The sequence below is a fragment of the Hakea prostrata genome, chromosome 4 (genome assembly GCF_041222555.1).
Source record: "Hakea prostrata isolate BN-2017 chromosome 4, UWA_Hpros_2, whole genome shotgun sequence".
Lineage (NCBI taxonomy): Eukaryota > Viridiplantae > Streptophyta > Magnoliopsida > Proteales > Proteaceae > Hakea > Hakea prostrata.
Window position 1 is genome coordinate 7,141,995 of NC_142603.1, and position 22,058 is coordinate 7,164,052.

The following is a 22,058-nucleotide window of genomic DNA, read 5'->3' on the forward strand; positions in this document are numbered from 1 at the left end:
TCATCGTATACACTATTGTTATTAAACGCATAGGTGAGCGAAAAGATTCTTCTTTCACCCACCTTCTTCCTTCACCAACACGGTTGTTTCTATTAACCTATTGTTATATTGCAACAATGGAGGGAATTTTCGGATAAAATTTGAAACAACTGCTAAGCATGGCTCGCGGTTTCAAACTACTTCTTTGGTCATTTATCTTTCTTCTTGCTTTTGGGTGCAAATTTTTGTCATGACAATATATGATTAGTTCGAGGTTGAACTGAAACAAAGTTAAGTTCACCTCATGATGGTCGCGAAACGAACCTCCTCCTTTAGATTTCGCCCCTTTTTTTTGAATATTTTACCAATAATTTTGGTAAATTTGATACTTTCCTAATCTAATGTCAATATGTGCTAAACTTGAATTTTTCTTTTTCCTTTATTCTCTTCCTGTCTTTTTTTCCTTTCTCTCTTCTTTCTTTTCCTCTTCTTTTTTTCTTTTTTTTTTTCTTTTTTCTTTCCTCTTCCCTTCCTTTGGCTTTCTTTTTTTTTTTTCTTTTTTTCCTTTTCTCCCCTCCCTTTTTTCCTTCTCCCTTCTTCCTTTTTTCTTCTTTCTTCTTCTTTTTTTTCTTTTTTCTTTTTTCTTCCCTCCCCTTTGGCTTTCTTTTCTTCCTTTTTTTCTCTTTCTTGTTTTTCTTTTTTTCTTTTTTTTTCTTTTTTTCTTCCTTCTTTTCTTCTTTGTCTTTCTTTTTTTTTTTCTCCTCCCTTCTTTTCCCCCTTTTTTTTTGGTTCCTGGAGGTGGGGGGGGGGGGGGGGGGGAAATTTTTTTTTTTTTTGGGGGGGGGGGGGGGGGGGGGCTGTTTTGGGGGGGGGGAAAGGGGGGGGGGAAGATATTTTAATAATATCATATGTACAAAGCAACTTGAAGGTTTTCTGATCATTTCAGTTTTGAAATTTAAAAAAATTTAAACCCATACAAGATTTATCGTACTAAAAGGACCCAACATTAATTTATTTATTTTTTTTTTTGTAAGAAATTTCCATTAAACAAAAGAAAGAAAAAGAAAAAGGAAAAAGAACCCGCGAAACAGCCTAGGCAACCAAAGAGCATAACTCCTGAAGCCAAGGAATGGAAATAAGTCAAACCATTGTACACCAGATCGACAGGGCCCTCATTGCTAGAGCATCCGCAACTGCGTTTATCGCTCTTGGAACAAAGTGAAAGGAGCATGAGAGGAAAAAAGAGCATAATTCCCTAATATCCTCCACCAGATGAGCTAAGCATAGGGGAGGGGCTGGTAGTACTATTTATGTATTGGACCAATACTTTACAATCTGACTCTACCAGAAGATGGTTATAATCTTCTGAAAGTGCAAACAGCAATCCAGCTCTAATAGCAAGAGCTTCCCCTTCCACCACTGAATTACATAGCACCGGTTCAGAGACTGCCTTTATAATTTATCCTTTATGATTTCGCAGAACAAAGCCTGTCGATCCCGTGTACGACATTAATTTGAACTCTACTGAAACTCAAATGTGAACTTAGTAAACTTAAAACTTAAAAGTACATTGGAATTCAATAAAAACTAGGGCATTTTCTTGCAAGAAAAGCTATTGTTCTTCCAGTAAAAAAGAGAGCCAGCTAATACATAAAGGAATTAACAACACTGAGGCTTTTCTTTTAGTAATTAAAAGCTGTGTTATAGGTTTTCCAGTAAAACAGAGGTAGCTGCTACAGAGAAAGGAATGAATGAACACACACTTCTGCCCTTTCCCTTAGCTCCGAATTCCCAAACACTGAGCTATACCAGATTCCAGAACCCTTCATGGTCTCACTAAATAAACAATTATGCCCTTTTCTCTCCCTCTCCCACCAAACGATTTCTCACCCATGTGATAGGGGTGAGAAACTCCATGATACCCTTGCTTATCTTTATGACACGTGGCAATCACAGACTGGTGTACCCCTCATCAATATTTATTATATTCCTCCCACCTCTCGTCTTTTTCTTTCCTTTTTTTCCACTCAGAAATAAACACAGAGAGGGTGGGTGGGTGAGCATATGGGGTCGCTCCAACGTTCCCATGGCAGCTTTCCAGAAAGGATACCACAAAGAAAGATAAAGAAAACCAAAGAAAAAGACCAATCCACAGGCATCTATTACTGGATTCCCTCTCTCTCTCTCTCTTCTCGAATCTCTCGAGAAGGAGAAGTGATCCCTTCAAATTCTAATCTCTAAGGATAAACATTAACAAATGGAATCAAAACAATATGGTTTCCACTTTGGAGAATATTTCATGGACAAGGATTAATCATCACGGCAAAAATTATAAACCAACCAACGAGAAATAATGATAGTGGGGGTACTCATGGCCTCTACCATTTCAGGGAAAAAGTAAAGGGAAATATGCAAAGGAAGTTACAGAAAATGAAAACGATGTTCCACCACTCATCATCATAAACAATAATAATAATACATCTTTCTCACACAGATCGATAGTATCCTTTTCTCCCCCAACACCACACCTCCTCCAACAAGCTCAGATAAATATAAATTACAGAAAGAGAAGGACCCAAAAAAAAAATAATGAAGAACTCATCCTCTCGTACACACACTCACACAGACCAAGTAACACCAAGAGAAAATAAAAAAATAAACCAGTGACTGGAGGTGGGTAAGTAGGTAAGGTGGATGTTAATTATGGAAGATGGGTTTCTTCTTTTAGTTGCTGGGGTTGCTTCTGAACGATCCCAAAGCTTTAATGGCTGCCGCTCTCAATATGTACTGGTGGTATGCTGCTGCAGCCAGTGCTCCCACGAATGGTCCGACCCAGAAGATCCACTGCAAACCATTTCATCCTCAAGTTAATTTATACTTACTGATCAAACCCAAACGTTCAATTCAAAAAGAGGGGGGAAAAAACACTTACGTGTTCATCCCATATACTGTCTTTGTTGTAGATGACAGCAGCACCAAAGCTCCTAGCTGGGTTTATGCCTGTTCCTGTGATTGGAATGGTAGCCAAGTGCACCATGAAGACTGCGAACCCAATAGGCAATGGAGCCAACACCTACCCAAACCCAGAAAACAAGTTAAACAAGAACTAATCAGAGAAAAATTAACAGAGCACAACAAAAAAGCCCTGAACCGAAAAAGAGAAAGCTGCTTACAGGGACGTGTGAGTCGCGTGCGTTTCTCTTGGGATCGGTGGCTGAGAAGACGGTGTAGACAAGCACGAATGTTCCGATGATCTCAGCTCCCAGAGCAGTACCCTTTGTGTACCCGTGTGCGACCGAGTTGGCACCACCACCCCACAAGTTGTAATCGTGCTTCATGAACGCTTTAACGAGCCCAACTCCGCAAATAGCACCCAAGCACTGAGCCACCATGTAAGCCAGAGCTCTGAGCAGCGAAACCTTTCGTGCCAAGAACAGCCCAAAAGTTACAGCTGGGTTGATGTGACCACCTGCATTTCATAGAAGCAAGATCATAAATCGTCAGAACACCATAAAGACAAACTCAAGGAGAAAAAGAAAAAGAAGAACGGTTGAGTAAGAAATCGAACCAGAGATTCCAGCAGTGCAGTAGACAAGGATGAAGATCATTCCACCAAAAGACCAAGCGATACCCAGAAGGCCAACACCGTCGCAGTTCCCTGACTTCTTGTGACCGATGACTGTAGCTACACTGATGTAGAGAAAGAGAAGGGTAGCGATGAACTCAGCTATTACAGCCCTGTAAAAGGACCAGAGCGTGACCTCCCCCATATCGATGAGAGGAGCTGGAGGAGGTTCTGAGTAGTCTTTTCCATGGGAGACTCCTTCCTCACTGACTTCCTTCGACATCTTTCAAGCTCGCTCTCTGAAACAAACACTTCACGAACCCTGCCTTCTTAGCTTTCCTGAAACAACACTGGGCTTCACAGCTGAGAGACTGGAAGAATACAGAAACAAGAGGAAGGGTATGGGGGAATTTATGGGCTCCAGATCCTTCACACCACTCTTCGTGGGACCCCCTTCAGACCCTAACAGTTAACATCCACGTTGGTCCATATAATCAGTGGGACCCACAACGCCCCCCACTGCAATTCTTTGTAATTTTTTATTATTTCCATAATCAAAACCATTAAATATAAACTACATAACGGAGTGTTGTTGCCACCGTTTCAACTGGGCCACCCTTACTACGTGGACCAATGAAATTGTCAGATACCCAACATATCGATAAGGATAACTCCGCGATAAAGACGATAAAGAAATGAAATAGTGATTAGAGATTTAAAAAAACAGGATTAATTAGAAAAATACAAAGTAGTCCAGAGTGAGAAAGAGTGGGTGGGCCCATCCAGCGCGACCCATGTGAGGGGCTTCATCATCTGCTTTCGAAGCCCTAAAGATGGTTAAGCAAAGCTTACCTGGCATCCAACAAAACCACGCTTGACGGTTCCCAATTCCAACGGTTAAATAAACGTTGCTTTTTTCCATCTCTGTTGTACTTTTCATAAACGGCGGTTAAATGCTTTAATTACTAAATTGTCCTTGCATTTTAACGGCTACTCGTAATCCAGTAATAGTACCGACTACCGAGCAGTGGGGCTGGGCCCCTCGTACCGTGACCTGTTCCAGCGCGAAAGAAACAGAGACTGTCAGAGACGAAAACCCCAAGATACCCTTCTCTGGGGACTTGGAGATTGGAGAACCTGGAAGTCTGGATCCTTCTTTTGGTATCTTAAACTTCGTACTTAATCGCTTCTGAATTCCGTTAATTAGGTTTCGTTGTCTAAAGATGACTCATTAAGTATATTACACGATTCCATTTTCGATAAGTTTTGGATTTTCTAGCAATAATTCTGTTGGTATTGCTGCTGAGTCGTCCTTTTCTTTCTCTTGCTCAGAAGTTACTCTTTCCGTCCTTCCTTTTGGAGTTTCCCAAAACGATCAGGTACAGCATTCCGGTTGACCCAAAAGCTACCATCATTTCACCAGATGAATTGGGCAACCCGGTTTAGGATAAAAACACATTATGAAATGAGAAAAGACACAAGAATTGGATTTTAGACCTAAAATCTATTCCATAAATGCAAAATAAAATAGATTGTGTATATTAAGAGAATCCTAGCCTAACCTTGCAATGGTGGTAACCTAATGCTTTAGGTATGACCATATTATACTCTATCTAACATACCTGTAAATTGTCATTTTTATCTTTATCTGTTAAGTGACTTTCTCATACTCCAATAATAAGTTAAAAGGGTTTTCTTCAATCACTATTAATATAGAGATTCATGAATAAGTGCACGTGTTTTATTAAAAAGAAAAACTCTTGGAGGAAATATTAAACCCAACAGTGAGTATAAAGATGAAAGATGAAGAAAGCTGTCTGAGTTAAATGAGGATATACAGAAAAAGTATCTTGAACTGATTGATTATAAGTTGTACATGCAATGAAGCAAGTCATCAGTTATCAATTGTGAAAAATGGGATGAAAGTTAAATACCAACTACTAAAGTATAAGTTGCCTGATAACAAATCAACATGTACAATTCTCATTAGTTCTTGTTACATGGAAGTAGGCAGTGCATGGAATCCCTCATCTCCTTATATGTCTGATGTCATTCAACATCTTCGAGTTCATCTTGTATTCTTTTTAATGAATAATCATTTTTTTTTATAAATAAATAAAAAATATAGGTAGTGTTGTTACCAAAAATTACATAAATAAATGATGTGTCCAAAATCTACTCAACTCTTAGATTACTGATGAATGACATGCAAAACAACATCAGATGTAACTCAACCGTGTGAGTTGGGAGGCCACCTCCGAAGGCTAAGGGCCTGTTTGGTTATGCGAATCCAGAGATTTCAAATCTCTGGATTCACAAATGGAGATTTTCCTTTGGTTGTGTGAACTCAGATTCTGAATCTAAATATTCCATTTTACACTAAAACGTGAATCGGATTTATGGGGAGGGAAATCCGAGATTTCTCCATACTATCAAGCGTTAAAGTTTGAACCATAATTCAATAATTTTTTTAGGATAAATCTAGAATTTCATTCAAAATTCAAACTAACCAACGTTATTTCGAACCATAACTCTGGTTTGAGTCGGTTTGAATCTCTAATTTGAATCTAAGCTCAAGTACGGTTAAGGAACTGATCACAAAACTCTAGCAAGTTGCAGAGCTAAATTTGAATTAAAATATTAGGAATACGATTCACTTACCTTCTTTGTACGTAGGGTAAGGTTTATATAGTTTTTATCTTTTAATCCCGACCGTTAGATTCGTTCGAGCCTTCTCTTGGTTGCCGTCAGATCTTTACGGTTATATTCATTTTGTGGAGTAGTGAATAATATCCCTGAATCACACGATCTTTTTCTCTGAGAGCATGGTAATTACCATGTTTTGCACGATTGTCCACTCCCATGAGTGGTAATAACCACTTCTTGGTGGATTATTTATCCCGAGTTTCACGGGTTTGTGCTTGTCTTCTAGACGTGCAAGGTTCTTTATTTATCATGCTATTGTATAATATGGCTCGCTCGAACCCTGATATGTTCGGGTCGCTCTCGATCGAAATCGAGGACTGGACCGTTGATAAACCCATTTCGATCATGATTTTCCCTTATCAATAGGACGGCCAAAATCTAACTATGTAAAGGTAGGACATAACTCATCAACCCATACATAACTTTTTTTTTTTTATTTTTTATTATACCAATTAAAAAAATTGTTTCTTGTTTCTTTTATTTTTTGACTTTTTATTTACTCTTTATTGCATAGGGTTGGCATGCTAATGATACCCCTAATGATGTGTTTAATGGGTTAATTATCAGGTGGCATTCCAAATAATTTTATTTATTAGTAAAACCCACCAACATCTGGAAAAGCCCCCAAACTTCTAAGCAATGGTATGGCAATGTGGATGATGTTACTGGAGGCTTTTTTTTTTCTTTTTCTTTCTTTCCCTTTTCGTCAAGTACCATTTTAGGCTTTTAGTAACTATCAATCAATTCCACCATCGTTATTCACCACGACTTAGAGGAAAAGATAAGAAATCTTGCTTCACCTACTCTTCAAATTAGATTGGCATTGAAAGTACTTAGTGCATCTTAATCACAAGCTGTCACTACTTGATAGCGTCTTTATTACCCCTAATTTTATCAAAACTCATTATATGCCTATATAGGCTTTCAGATTCTTCACAATTCCCAATATTCTTTCAGGACATAAAAAGATTTTCTTTTCTTACCAAAAAGTACTAGTACATTAATTGGAAAATCATATAGTTAAGAGAAAAAATAATTTCTAGAATTAATGTATGATCCTAAGTCTTAACGCCGTTAATGAAATTTGCAAAATTTTATTTATAAAACGCCGTCTGTGGGAATCGAACCCACGACCACGTGGTTAAAAGCCACGCGCTCTACCAGCTGAGCTAAGACGGCAAGGTTATGCTTGAGATTAATATGTTTATATAGGTATTAAGTAAAGAATAGTATAAAGACTCATACCCCGTTGCCACTAACCGTTAAAAGCTTTTTTTTTTTTTTTTTTGTTTAGTAACCTTGTACATATTGAATTATGGAATGAACAACAAATTTGATATGTCAAAATAAAAAATTGTGAAAATTGATGACAAATTGTTTAGGATTGAGATTGATAAAAATTAATAATAATAATAATAGGATTTAAAAATTATATATATATATATATTATCAGTATACATTGAAATTGCATTGAAAATTTAAGTGACTTATACAAAAACTAACCGAATGAGCTATGGATTTAGATTTTAGGGGTTTTTTATTATTTTAAACAAAATCAGGATTTAAAATAGATACCCATCACGTCTAAAAAAAAAAAAAATAGTAAGAATAATAATTAATAAAAAAAAAAAAACGCCCTATAAAATTGTTACTCATTTGTGAAATGAACTAGTACTTTTGATGACAACCCCTTTTCGTCTTGGTAATCTCATTATATATTTTTTCTCTTGTGGCTTATAAGTTATAATATAAAAATCATCAAAGGGTTTATGATTTTTATTTTTTTATTTTTTTAATCTGAGGTTTATCTAGGATGGTTACACACCTCAACTACATCATCTGGGAAGTTTTAACAATTAATATTAGTGGGTCTTTGACTCAAGGGAATTCGAATTCCAACTCTTTTCATGAAAGCATTGGTATTTTGTCAATTGAGCCACCCCTAAGATTGAATTTATGAATTTTCATTATAAATCAATACTTTACTCGATGGTTAGATGCAACCTATTTTGCTTGTTCTTTACTTTACCCCTCTCTTTATTCTTCATTTATACATATGACAACATACAAGATGTCTACATTTATTATTTTTCTTTTGATAAAACAATCTTAAAATTCATACGGATACATCTCTTTTCAAGACTTTCATGCGAAACACGTCTAGCCATAGAATCGAATTCTCAACCTAAATTTCGGATCCAACGGTCCGAAATCCCGCATGAAGGTCCTACACATTTAATGTGTCCGAAGCAATTTCGCTCTTTCCATCTCGGACTCATAAACATAGGAGTTTTTATGTATGGGAGAATGACCCGATGTGGTGACAATGGTTATATATTTTTTATTATAAATAAATCCCTTATGCCTACTTATTTTCCTTTTGCTGTTTTTGCAAATTAGGGTGACTAATCAAATAAAGAAGAAGAAAAATAAGAAACTTATCCAAATAAGGGTATTTGGGATATATACAAGAGTTGAAGAGGATACCGGTTGCAATATTCGGGTATGAATTATGATTTTTTATTCTTTGTCTGAGATTCATCTAGACCAGACTTGCATGCACCTCGATTACTTCCTCATAGGGAACTTCCTTGACCTCCCCATTGAAAAGTATGAATCTTACCTCTCTACTAACCCTACACTGAGAGGTATGAATTATGTCATTTTGACCTCTCATGTATAGCCACTAGCCAACGGAAGTTTAGTGGGACCCACAAGGCTTAAGTAGTGTTCCAATCTATGGATAATATGATTATGATTAATCCAGACTTTGACTTCGCACTGAACCGTATTGGAAATGGCATGAATTATTGGGATCCCAATTTCGTCCAAAGACAAGTCAGGTAGGCTACCCGTGTCTGTTAGTACAGTCTGAGGGTTTGTGCGTGGGCCAATGGTATCCTCACAACTAGGAATCGGGATCATCTCCCCGTCGGGGTCACTGATCCCAACTCACCGGGAATCAGGATCATCTCCACAACTGGATCACCAGGACGTCCACGTGAAGCACATGTGGTTCCAGTTGGCATGACGGCGACGGTGGATAGAAATTAGAAACATCCGAAAAATGGAGAATATAATTAACCAGACCGGAATCCGGCACCGGCCACACCGAGAATCCATCAACTGGCCCCTACCTGTCTCTTGTCCTTATCTTTTCTTTTGTATCAGATTATGATAAAGGGGAGTGGGAATTCCTCGTTTCAAGAGAAGAAAGCTACGATGAAAACGAAATTCCCACGTACCAAACGTCGACACGTATACCGATGCCCCAAGGGTAGGAAAAGGATATGCTCCCGGTTCTAGAACCTCTACAAGAAAATAAAGGTTCCATCATCGAGATGCTTCTTCTAAGTTCTAGCCGTTGAGAAAAAATGCTAATTGCTCCTTCTTTTGGCTGCGTGACTGCAACGGTCATATTCCTCATGAGGTGAAATTGCTGAGGAAGAAGCATGGCCCAGACTTAATAAATTTTTCTGTTTTTTCGAAAACACTAAAATATTTTTTCTTTGAGATTAGATAAGTGCCAATAATCGAGATACAATTTTCTAACACAAATATTAAATTTCGAACTCTTCAAATTTCAGAACAATTTTGTTTTTTTTGTAAATTAGATAAAATAAAACTTAATATTTTTTGTTTATTATTAATTTTTTTCGTGTATATAGAGGATTTTACATCTAAAAAAATAAAACCAACGGAGATTGGTCCAAATGGTAAGCAGCTTGGTCCGCTTAAGCAAGGTTCCCGTATTGAATCCTTGTGAATATAAAAAATCCCCTAGTGAATACTCCACCACAACCAGGAGTTGGCAAACTAAAAAAAATAAAAATAATAGAAGATTGAGAGTTATAACTCACTTTCAATTTCAAAGATAATATGATTGTTAGTGCAGATGGTTCTAAAAGATTATTAAAAAAATTAATTAAAATCAAATCTTTAACTACAGTCTTCTATTTGGTATAAAATTAATGTGCCATGTTCAATAGTAGATGGTTTTTTGTTTTTTTTGTCTTGATTCTACGCACCTAATTTATTATGTTTTCTAATGTTTCGTGTAATCAACTGATTTCCTTCAATAATTATTTGACAGAAACATTTGGCTTAACTTCCCGAATATACATCGACCTTTATGCGGATATTCGGCTTAGTGGGATAATGATTCGGATAGTAACATGCGATGAAAAATCCGTCTTAATAAGATAATTCGACTTTCAAACCATACTAACGGCGTTTGTCACCGTTACACCCATACGTATCGATTGAATTGGTTTTATTTCTCATAAAAAAGTTCTTTTTTTTTTTTGGAATAAAAAGTTCATTTTTTATATCCTAAAAAATATCGTTTTCTGACCAGTTCTGGAAAAGCGCCTTTCTTTCATTTTAGTCTTTAGATGAGAACGATCCCTGTTATGGACCAGGTCAATGAGGGTGGTTGTCTCATGTCTGCTCTGATCCGGTCTGGTTTTTAAAACAATTGATACTATTGTTTTATCCTTCATTCAATTGATGAATTCGTATTGTTTACGTACCTCAAATGATAAGAATGAGGAATTTTGCTTAATTAAAAACCATTTCTGAATTGACGTAAACTGCATCGATTTCTGAAAATTATCTCACTTTGTTTATTTATATTTTTTAGTGTTTTTTTCTTCAATCAAAGTTAATTTTGTTTTGTCGTGTCTTAAGATTTTGTTTGTTTGTGTTGTTAGAGAATGACCCAGTTGGCATCTCAGCCAATGCCCAGATTTTTTTTTTTTTTTTTGGGGTAGCCGAAGGATTTTATCGGGTCCATTTTTTCTAATTTTGACCGGACTATCTATCTGATGCATTCAAAAATTGTTTAACCTTCGAATCCTTTAATGCTAGTCTATAGAATATGGTTAGACACATGGCGACATAGGCCTACCACACAGTCAGGTAACCACCTTTGAAGACTAAATTAAAAAGTACTGATTGTAGAATTTGATTGAATATGTTAATAAGAAAAAACGATTTAGATACCTTCACTGTGTGTTTTTTCTTAGTTTATATAGAGTTTACCTATGATTCTTGATCGTTGGATCAGTGCTTACCTTTCCTTTGTGGCCATCGCCCAATCATAGGTATTTTACCTATTTTTTCGAAGGTAATGGTCATTACCTTATGTGACACTATCATCTATCCCATATTGGTGATAATTACCTTATGGGACACGATCGTTATCCCGAATTTGAAGGGATCAGATAAAATTCAAAAATTATAAAAAATATATATTTAAATCTAATTTTAATTTTATATATGATTATGGATACATACCTTCAACCATATGGAAATGATGGTCCTCATAAAATTATGGTAGAACGAATCAAACTACTTTATTCCTAGAAAACCACGAGAGAAAATGGTCCCAGTCCTAGTGACGTTGGTTTTAAAAACGCCAGCTTGGTGGATACTTAGGCTGTGTTTGTTTGCAAAGGTGGGGTGGAAAAAAAATGGATGAGAAAAAAAAAAATGTGGGTCCCATGTGTAGTGGGGTGAGGGAGAAGTAAAGGAAATGAAAGGGTTTTGTGGAAAAGTGATAAGGATGGGTCCTACTTTTTACTTTTCCCAACTTTCCCACAAAGTCCCACCAAATATGTAGGGTTTTAAAATGGCATGGGGTGATAAAGTTGGGCTGCCACATCACAGAATTCAAGGAAACTTGTCTCCTATTTTCCCACCCAAGCAACCAAACAATGCACCATTTTGGGATTTAAATGATAATGTAAGAAATCTATATTTTTTTCAAGAATTTTCCCACCTTTTTTTTCCCACCCCACCTTTATTCCAACAAACAAACGCAGCCCTAGTGAAGCAAAGTAATTTGCTAAAGTGGGCCCAGAGAAGCCTTTTCCAGTGATGTGGTCTTTGGTGTACGCCCCTAAACTACAACATTCTGAATTGGGCTCATTAACCCAAGCCCAGACCTGGGACCATTTGGTCTTCAGGCCTCATAGGCCCAAATTGTCACAATTTTCCCTGCCTAAAAAAAATCCAAAATACATTTCTCGTTATTCTAGAACTATAAAATTACCAACATTTGGGGTGCTGGCCCATTGATAGGAACTTGGTGGGTGGGCCTAAAAGGCCCTTATATCCATTTCCAATGGATTGGGCCAGTGGGTTTCATTTTACAGGAATGGCGAATGGGCTGTGAAGTAATCCATTTGTTCCACCATAAAATGTTAAGCTCTATATGCATCAAATGTAGAACTTTTATAATGCCACATACATGTTAACCATGTAATACTTTGATAACTACATAACCATATAATACATTTGACATACAAATAGATTAGTCAGGATTCCCTATACAAAGAAATGCATGTCAATCTTGCATCATCATCAAATTTTTGTTTATTTTCTGTCTACCTACAATTTAGCTGTAGTCCAATCTTTTACCGTTCATTATGTTTTCATCTATTTTCTCACCCCTTAAAAGTAAGACAGAAGGTTTCACCTTTTTTAATTATTATTATTTTCATTATAAATAAATATATTGATTGAAACAAGCTGTGCTACAAAATAGTCTCTTGGACTACCACAAAAGACCTAAGAGTTTTTTTTTTTGAGTTATTAATACGAGGGAAGAAAAAAAAAACAAACTATGATAGTGATTTGATCTCCGTATAATTAATTACCCATAAGATATTTTGTATTTAATAATAAATATGAAGATGGTCTTTGTTCTCCAAGACTAATGAAAGTTTTATGTCAATTCAATTAACACGAGAGGTAGAACATATCCATTTGATAGTTATAATTTTGAAGTGATTTTCTCCCATTTTTACTTGTTAATTAATGTAAATTTTAATATTTAGATTTAGCATGCTCTTAAGTTAATTAAGCAATATAGTTTTGTTTTAAATAAATTTACTTTCATTTTGTTTTATTTAAGGTGAACACCACACATATACATAGTAACACCATGGAAAGCATCAATCAATAATTTGGTATTTTTGTTTTTAGTTCTTTTGAGCCCAAAAAGGGAAATTATCACCTATGTAGTTTCATCAAGCATTCAAAATAACATTGTTTTTCCTTATAAAGAGTTGCTACAAGTCATCTATAACAAACTATTCTTTACGATATATGACGGTTAAATTATCCGAATTGTAGAATTAGACAATTTATATAAAAAATCATGTGACCTTAATTCTACTTATTTCATCATCTAGGAGTAACAAATCTCATAATGTGCAACAAGGATAACATTTTTTATCAGCTGGTAAAAGGTCAATACCTTATGGTATAAGTTTAAGAGTTAGATTTTATTGGAGCAAAGTGTAAGACCCCATCTTATGCTTTAGTTATATATATATGTATTAACAAGGTGCATGTATAGTGATATGGATGAACTTCGTAATCAACATTTTTGGTGTACTTTATTTATTAGGGTATTAATCACTTGTAAAATTGATACCCAATGGGATTGAAAAATAAATTATTTATTTATTTATTTATTTTATAGAGAAGATAAACTGCTATAAATACGTTACATTTTAATATACTTTTTTAGCATCATCCCTAATAAGTTTGAACAATGTAGAAAGAATGCGAGCAACTACCAAATGAACCTCTTGTGGCAACTGAATAAATTCAACAAAGAAGTCGACATTAGTATCAGTTGTTGATGTTTAGGGTTTAAACAAATATTGATTTAAGCGTTGCTTCCAGATAGTATTTCTAAAACAACACTAAATTTGACACTAAATTTGATATTTAATTGAACTGTTTTACAAAAGAACAAAAGCTCATTATATCGTTGGATTGTAATTAATTTGATGACATATACCATTAGGTATACCTCAATCATATTTGAGTGTGACTCAAATAGCTCAACATTAACCCATGTAAAATGATATACAAAAATCCGTTAAGGTTAACTCTTTATATATAACCCATTATTTTAGCATCCTTTAGCATTAAATGAAAAAAACAAAATAAAAAGGAAAGACGTAACGGTTAACCTTAGTCGAAAGAGTTCTCTTGTTTTTGTTTTCAGAAAAGAACCCCTCTTCAGTTTTGCGAGAACTCCAAATGACTAGTATGGCAATCAGGCGAGATTTGCAATTCTATTTATGTGAATCGTCAAATAATTCTTTATCCAATTAAAGAAAAAAAAGAAGAAAATCGTCAAATGGATTTCTACCCAATTACCCAAAAAAATAATAAATTTGTCAAATGGTTCCCGTATTTTTCCCAAAATACCCTCATTTAGATAGTTTAAAGACAGATAAGACACCATTCTTCTTTTCCAAGACATAGAAAGTCAAAACTCTAGACTACGCGTGGCAACACCAGGTTCAGCTCTTCAGAGGAAATTACAGTGGATGGTGAAACAGTAAATGAACAAAGTGGGAAAGGCCGGAGCGCCAAGGAGGGCATTTCAGAGAATTGATAGTTGACGGTCAGCGTAAATAGTAGGACTGAGGAGGAGTGGGCCAGTGGAGTCACCGTCGAGGGTAAAAACGTAAATTGAGTAAAAAAATGAGACGGCTCGGAAAATAATGGAAACAAGGGGTACTTGAGATACTTGAGAGAGAGAGAGAGAGAGAGAGAGAATTTCAATATCAAAAACCTTCAGACCCCAGGAGTCTTTCTCAGAACTGGGAAAGGGAAGTAAAGGACGGGAGGAGAGCGCAGGCTGTGAGAGAGATCCCTCGTCTCGACCGCTGCTTGTGCTGTGACGCTCGCGATCGGATCCTTGGAGATCCGTGCCATTAATTTTTGGATCAACATGCATTGTTGAGAAAAAATCTAAACCCCTCTTGACGCCCTTCAATCATCTCCCAAAGTTTTGTTGTGTTCTTCTTCGCTCATCAATCAATTCAATCGGCTGCAGTTTGGGTGAATAAAAAGGATAATTAGTCAGTCATTTACTAGGTTTTCGATGGCTGCAACTGCAGATTCTGCTGCTTCGAGTAATCACTCACCTCGTTCATCTGGCGTATCTGGGGATGGCCAAAATAGTTCTCAGCAAATCCGTCGAAGGAATCTATCATCGCCGTGGTCACATGTTGTTCGGGGTGAATCGGAAGCTGTCCCTGCTGCTCCTTCTTCTCCTCTATCTCCCTTGGCAACTTCCGTACAGGAGCAAACTCCTCTTACTTCCCCAGCGAAGTCTTTTTCTGAGAATTCAGTATTGGAGGTTCAGTCCGATAACAACAACAATGCTGTTAGGACCAAGAAACCTGTTTGGAATAAACCTTCCAATGGCGTAGTTGAGATTAGTCCCGTCATGGGAGGTGTCGCTTGGCCTGCTCTCTCTGAGGCTGCGAGGGCTTCCCCAAAATCATCATCCGATTCTTCGAAAGCTCTTTCTGATGGATCCACTACTGTCTCTCAGGTCTGATTTCCTGAATTTATGATAGATTTAGCATTCATATTTTCTGAATTTCTGATAGATTTAGTATTCCTATTTTCATTCTTCCATTGTTATTTATGTCTGCATGCATGTCTTTGCGTGTTGTCTGTTTGCTTTAGGCCCCTGTGGTCGCATCTTCTCCGCGAAAACAATCTACTAACAATGCAAATCCGAATCCGGCTCCAAACCATGCATTTCCCGCCCGTCAGAAATCAATGAAACGTGGCGGTGGTGGGGGTGGGCCGGGTAATGGCGGTTCTACTCAGCCGCCACCACCACCACCGCCACCACAACCTGTAGAAATGCCTCCGAACAATTCCGGTAGACCTACAATAGTGATTCCAGATTCATCTCCAAGAGAACACCCTCATAAGAACAGTACTAATTGGGAAACTGGAACCAGAGGGTTGGGGTCACAGCCCGATCACCCTCAGCAGCAGCGTTCATTCAGGAGGGGCAGTGGGGGATCCCATCCACGTGGAGATGGTCCTTACCATAACAACAACTTTGGAGGCAGGCGAGACCAAGATCGAGGGAATTATGAGTGGAATCCTCACCGAAGTTTTAACGGTAGAGATGTTCACATGCATCAGCAGGGAGTTGGTCCGAGGGCTCCCTTCATAAGATCGCCTGGTTCTGTTCCATATATTAGTCCACCACACGTTCGACCATTTGGGAATCCAATGCCTTTCTCAGGTAAATTGAAATTGTAAAGAAGTTAAATGCTCTTCTGTTACGTGGTTCCTTGCTAATATATAGGTCTCATTCAGATATGATACCTTCCGTATATTATGTTCCTGCACCGCATCCGGATTCCTTCAGGGGTGTGCCATTTATTGCTCCTGTACCGCATGCAGTATTTTTCCCTCCACCGGATCCCAAGTTGCTTAGTGATCTAGTGAAACAGATAGATTACTACTTCAGGTATTTGTGATTCTTGGTCTGCATTAGGCAGTAGTGCTGTTACTAGCACAGTTGTCTTCCTCCATTTGTTTTCTGTAGCTTTTTGGGTACTGAGTATTCAATGTTCCAATTTTCTATTGTTGCAGTTCTGAGAACTTATGCAAAGATATTTTCTTGCGGCAAAAGATGGATGAACAGGGTTGGGTCCCTGTTTCTTTAATAGCTAGCTTCAATCGAGTGAGTTGTTCTGGGGAAAAATGGACTCCTTTCTTTTCTTGGTTTAGCTATCATGGTCAGACATGCTTGTTCATCTTAACACATGAGATTATCTCCATAGATACACAAGTAACTCAAAGAAAGCTTAATAAGTTGAATGGATTGTGTGCGTTGTGTTTTTATATAGTATCTATACTTTTTTGAGACATGTCAAAATTCTAAGTCATTCAATTTGAATGTGGCCTTATTGTGCATATGGTGAATCTCTGAAAGTTTGAATTATTTGTTTAAGTTATAGAAATATGGCAGTCATAATATTTTACTGGTTTACGTTAGACTAAGATTACCCTATGTTTACTCCACCAGTTTAGAGGCAGTAATGTTATACTTGTCTTTGTTTTGCCAGCATGCTTGCAAAATGATACATTTGTGGCCCTTTGAGAAGAATCTTTGTTCATGGTGCTAGAAGTATTTAGCCTCTGACTTTTGAGAATGTATTCTCTTGGTATCACCGTGCTACTAATCTTTTGTATTTGTCTACTCTCAAATATTCTGACTGGTCTAGTGATTGGTCATGAAGATCCAGTGTTCAGAATGTTCTATTGCAGTCAATTTAAAAAATTGATTGTTGACGCTTGTCACAGTTTGCAATTTTGGACATCTGATCTGTCAGAATAGAGTGTAATTAAAATTGGGGAGGCTAAATTTTCTTTCTCAAAAAATGTTTACGACTTTAGAAGTTTCTATTCTCTCATGTATATGGTGCAAAAAATATTTTAGTCTGGATAGCATTTTTGCTAAAATAGGGATTTATTCACAATGTAATGTAGTTAGCTTTAGTTTAGTCATTAAAGAGTTCTATTTTCATAAATTGTGTAATTTTTCTGTATCTCGTAACTCGGGAGTTTATTTTCTTCATAAGAAAATCATAATTTATTACTTGAGCACTTGTACCAAATGGAAAATAAATGTACTGCAAAATTTTTCGAAGACACTTTTCTAACTTTTGTCAGTGTTATTTTTCCATATTTTCATGTATATGTATTTTCATCCTTTAAAGGTGAATTATTATTTGTATGTTACTTACCCCCCCTTTTCCTGAAACATGATTATTCATCCAAATTTACCTAACATTATCTTCGCCATATTTTTCTTTGTTGTGTTTCCTTGTTTATGATCTTTATTCACCAAAGTTTGACTAATTGAGGTCCTGGCAATGCACCTTATTGAATTTGAATACATTCAGATTAAATTAAATTTTCTTTTAACCCTATTTCCACATTCAATTTTCATTTCCCCACCCCCATTTCACCATTTTTAAATGAGGCTGAAGATTGTAGTTTCACTTCAGTGAATGAAACTCCATCATCTTCACTCTGTGCACTGAGTTGTAGCTTTCTGCAGTTAGTAGATGAGTACTCGTTAAATTTCCACCACCAGCAATTTAGCTTGTATTTTCCTTTAATTTTTTAGGTAGTGAATATTTTCACGGAAAGTTTGTCTTCGTGACTGTGTTGTGAACCCTTTATAATCTAGGCAGCTTTGTCACTTGAATTAGGTCCTTTGGTGGCCTCTGGTATCAATATAAACTTTTTTGATTCTCTCTGTTAGTCTGTTATATCACCTTGTTTCCTTTCAAGAATTAAAATTTTGGTTTCATGGTTTATCCATATCAAGGGAGAGTGTGAAGAAGTCATCATTGTTAGAATTAGTCAATTAGAGCAGGGTGAGGAAATAAAGAGTGTACAGTGGCAGGTGTTTTTATTTGATCGGTTGAATTTAGGTACAAAAGCATTTCTTGGGGGGCTGTGAACAGCACTTATGCATGGTGACAATAAGTTGAAATTTATTAGAAAAGAGATGTGAAAGGAGAGAAGTGAGACAAAGGAGAGCAAATTTGAAGTTGGTGTGGGGAAGGAAAATAAAGGCAACACCCTCGGTTCTCAAAACAGACTATTTCCCATTCACTGACAAAATATTTAGAATAAAAGAAAGCAGGAAAAAGAACTAATTATCTGAGTTGCCAATTCTTTATTGAAAAAAGTGGTCTTTAATTCCTGCTTTGGAAGGTATTTTGTATTCACTCAACCACAAAATATTAACCCAATAAATAAGCTAACCCCTTGTTAAAATAAAGGGGTATATTTATCACCACCATCTTGACCCTAATTAACAACATTGAAAAGAAACTTCTTAAGATAGTCCATGATATAGATGAGATCTTGAAACTGCAAGCTGTTCAAACTGGTCCCCACTAGATAAGATTCTTGAAAGTTGAAACTAAGGCAACCTACCAGCCACAAAAAACTTCCCAAATATCTCCATTAAATCTGTTATATGGAAAAGTCAGATGTGAACCAAGTTTTGACGTGTAAAAGCTGGTGTGAGCCATATGAACTGAGCAAACCAAACCAATACTTCATTGTTCTGTTGCGGAGTAAAAAATTTAATGAGTTCAATTTCTGAGGGGTTGATCATTTTTTTTTCACTTCAAAAGAATTTTCCCTTAGAGGCTTTTGATGATGCAGTTGCTTCAGCCTGATTGGAGAGACATGATCCACTTTGGATGTCTCTGCGATGAACCAGTCATTGTGGACCAGTATTTTGGTCTGGTGGGTAATAAGCTGATTTGCTTAATATGGATTGTAGATTACTTGGGGATTACTTTGGTAGTTTACTTTTCTTAGATATGTCTTAGTTTGTTAGTTTCTTCTTTGCTTTGGTTGAATTAATATGTGCTTCCTTTTGTTTAGATCACCATTGTAGTGCAGTAATGGAGATCTGGATGAATTGAATAGAAATCTGGAATTCATTCCCCTTGTGTGTGTATGTGTGTTTTTTTAGGAGGGTGGTGTGGTGTTGGGGCTTCTCGTTGTAAAAAATCTGCTTTTCTGTTTTCAGGTTCTTATTTTAATCTGTCTCCATTGCATTCTTTGTTCCTATTCAATCCTTCTCCATTCTTCTTTTCTTCTCTATTTCTGTGCATCCTGTTTCCATCTTGCTTGATATTACCCTTTTCTAGCGATACTTACAGAGTTTCAGTCACTCTGACTTGGACCTCATTTGCATGTTTCCCTCATATTTTGGGTAGTCATTCGTTACTTCTATACTATGTTAAGGTTTAAACACCACCCAATGTGAGAACCATGCACTAGAATAAACTATGGATTTTAAGGTTTAAACACCATCCAATGTGAGAACCATACACTAGAATATCAGTTTTCAGTTCTGATATCTGCTTTTCTGCTGAGCTGAGTGCGGACTAAGTACTCTTCACTGTGCAATCCATTATTTTTATTGTTTGCATTCACCAAAGCTGTGAACTGGATTTCTCCATACGAAGTTTCAAGGTAGTTGATATTGGGATGGAGGACTTCATCCGATAAAAGCCGTGATGCAATGTCACTTGACCAGTTGGACAAGCATGATAGGAAGTGAGGACCCAAAACCCAGACAGAGCCTGCACACAAGTGTTGAAAATGTTTACTTTAGGTATCTAGTAGTTTATTTGTTTGAGTTGCATTTTAGCATTGTAAGATTGGTTTCCATTTCATAGTCTACTTAGGAGTCTTACGTCTCGTTGAAAGAATACTTTCTTGTAACCCAACATTGGACCTGATCTCCTTCGTTGTCAATCCTTTTCACCCCTTTTATTTTGTTTTCCATTCTTTCCTTCTATTGATTCACAGGCAGCAACCTGAAATATATATAATAAATAAAAAAAATCTATAACTTGTGATCAAAGTTTCCCTTGGCAATAACTTTTCTTTCTTCTCAGACCCCCTAGCTCTTAATAATCCCCTTTACTGGTCTTCCCAAACACTTGCATTGTTAGTCTTTTAAGTTGTCTCTGTGAAAGCAGATTGAATAAAAAATAAAAGGACTCACTCCTTTCTGTTGATTTGAGCTACCCATTCCACCTCTGCAATTCCCTTTATCAAAACTCCAACCTGCCATCGACCCCTTCTATGGTTAGCATTAGTAGAAAGAGCAAGAGAAAGAAAGAACTCATACTTGATTTCAGAAGCTGGGGTTTGAACTCCATCTCCAGCATGCTACCTGGTTATGAAGATTTCACTGCTCGTTTGTTCGAGCTCCTTGGTTGCAGCTTGTAGCCCTTCTCCTGCCATCTCCTTTTTGGTTAGGTAGAATCAGACTCATGGCCAATTATCCAGATCAGATGAAGTATAATACCCACCCACCAGAGTAGTTGGTTTCATCAAATCTACAATTCCTTCCCTGGTGTTTTGCTGTTGGTCAAAGGTTGAAGACAGTCTTCTTCTTCCCCTCTTGCTAATCAGTATGTTCTCACATCAATTTTATATCCTAACCCCTCCCCCTCCCCCACAGCCACAATTTCGTTTTTAGTTCTATTTCTTATTTTTATTTCCTCCATGTTCCTAAATTGCCCTTTTATTTCTTCTTTGTTTTGTCCTTAGGATAGGATATTTAGAATTTATTTTATTTGAGTATGTAATCTATTATTTTGGGTAGCTATTAGCAAATTTCCTATTTGAGATTTATTAAATTTCTGTTTTAGTTGTTCTTAAGTTTTTGGAAGTAATTAGGATGCTTTATTTCTTTGGGTTTGTTAATAGAGGTCTAGCCAGTGAAGCAGATTTGAGATAGTGAATTGAGCTACGGTTAGAGTCTGGCTGTTTGTGCTTCTTCAGGCTCCCCCCCCTTTCTTTTTCATATGCATTCTCCTCCTCCTTGCGATTCTGAATTTCTTCCAGGCTCCCTTCTCCCAACTTGTAGTCCTCAAAATGACTCAGAAAGCGAGTCTTACACTAAAAATAGAAAGGCTGAACCCAATTTTTAAATTTTAACCCATTAGGCAACTTAGAGTGACTAGGTAACTGAATCAGATTCAAAATAGTAATGGATAAATATGGCTTCATGAAGTAGAGGAGCTCGATCCTAGTAGTAGTATAATTGAGGCCATACTTAGTTTTTCTGGTCCTTTTTTGTTATTTTGTTGAACCATCATGGTGCTTCAATTTAAGTCTTAAGTCATGTCACTTTTCATTAGTATGTAACTGGCATGTAGCTAGGGTTACATCCTCTGATCCATTGCTTAGGCAGAATGGTGTTATGCTTGTCTTTAATATTTCTAGGTCTTTTGAGTTAGTAGTCCTGTTTGGTTTTTTGAGTTTGTGACAGCTACTTCTATTTCTCTGTGGTGAGGCCAAGCCTAACTGCTACAGTATTTCTTTTATAAGGCTATTATTTACCCTGATGTGGAAAAGGGTGGTTGATTTTATTAAAAAATTTGATTGCTTTTGGGCTTTTTCAGAAACT

General features: G+C 36.7%; 2 protein-coding genes and 1 non-coding gene across 3 annotated transcripts in view; 1 reads left to right on the top strand and 2 right to left on the bottom strand.

Moving 5' to 3' along the window:
- Positions 1-2,400: 2,400 nt before the first annotated feature.
- On the bottom strand, positions 2,401-3,938 carry LOC149017505 (aquaporin PIP2-7). Its single transcript, XM_089151836.1, has 4 exons — positions 3,548-3,938; positions 3,153-3,448; positions 2,912-3,052; positions 2,401-2,823 (listed from the first exon to the last, which is right to left on the bottom strand). Exons 1-4 carry the CDS (start codon positions 3,825-3,827, stop codon positions 2,704-2,706), a joined length of 837 nt encoding a protein of 278 aa, XP_089007962.1. The 5' UTR covers positions 3,828-3,938; the 3' UTR covers positions 2,401-2,703.
- A 3,418-nt stretch (positions 3,939-7,356) lies between these two features.
- TRNAK-UUU (transfer RNA lysine (anticodon UUU)) lies at positions 7,357-7,429 on the bottom strand. The gene has a single exon. It is a non-coding gene; the product is annotated as a tRNA-Lys (tRNA).
- Positions 7,430-14,841: 7,412 nt separating this feature from the next.
- The window catches only part of LARP1C (winged-helix DNA-binding transcription factor family protein), a 28,429-nt gene continuing 21,212 nt past the window's right edge, over positions 14,842-22,058 (top strand). The window contains exons 1-4 of the mRNA XM_089151838.1: positions 14,842-15,620; positions 15,758-16,334; positions 16,409-16,562; positions 16,688-16,778. Of these exons, the coding sequence (XP_089007964.1) occupies positions 15,165-15,620; positions 15,758-16,334; positions 16,409-16,562; positions 16,688-16,778 (1,278 nt within the window). The 5' untranslated portion in view covers positions 14,842-15,164. The remainder of the gene's footprint in view (positions 15,621-15,757; positions 16,335-16,408; positions 16,563-16,687; positions 16,779-22,058) is intronic.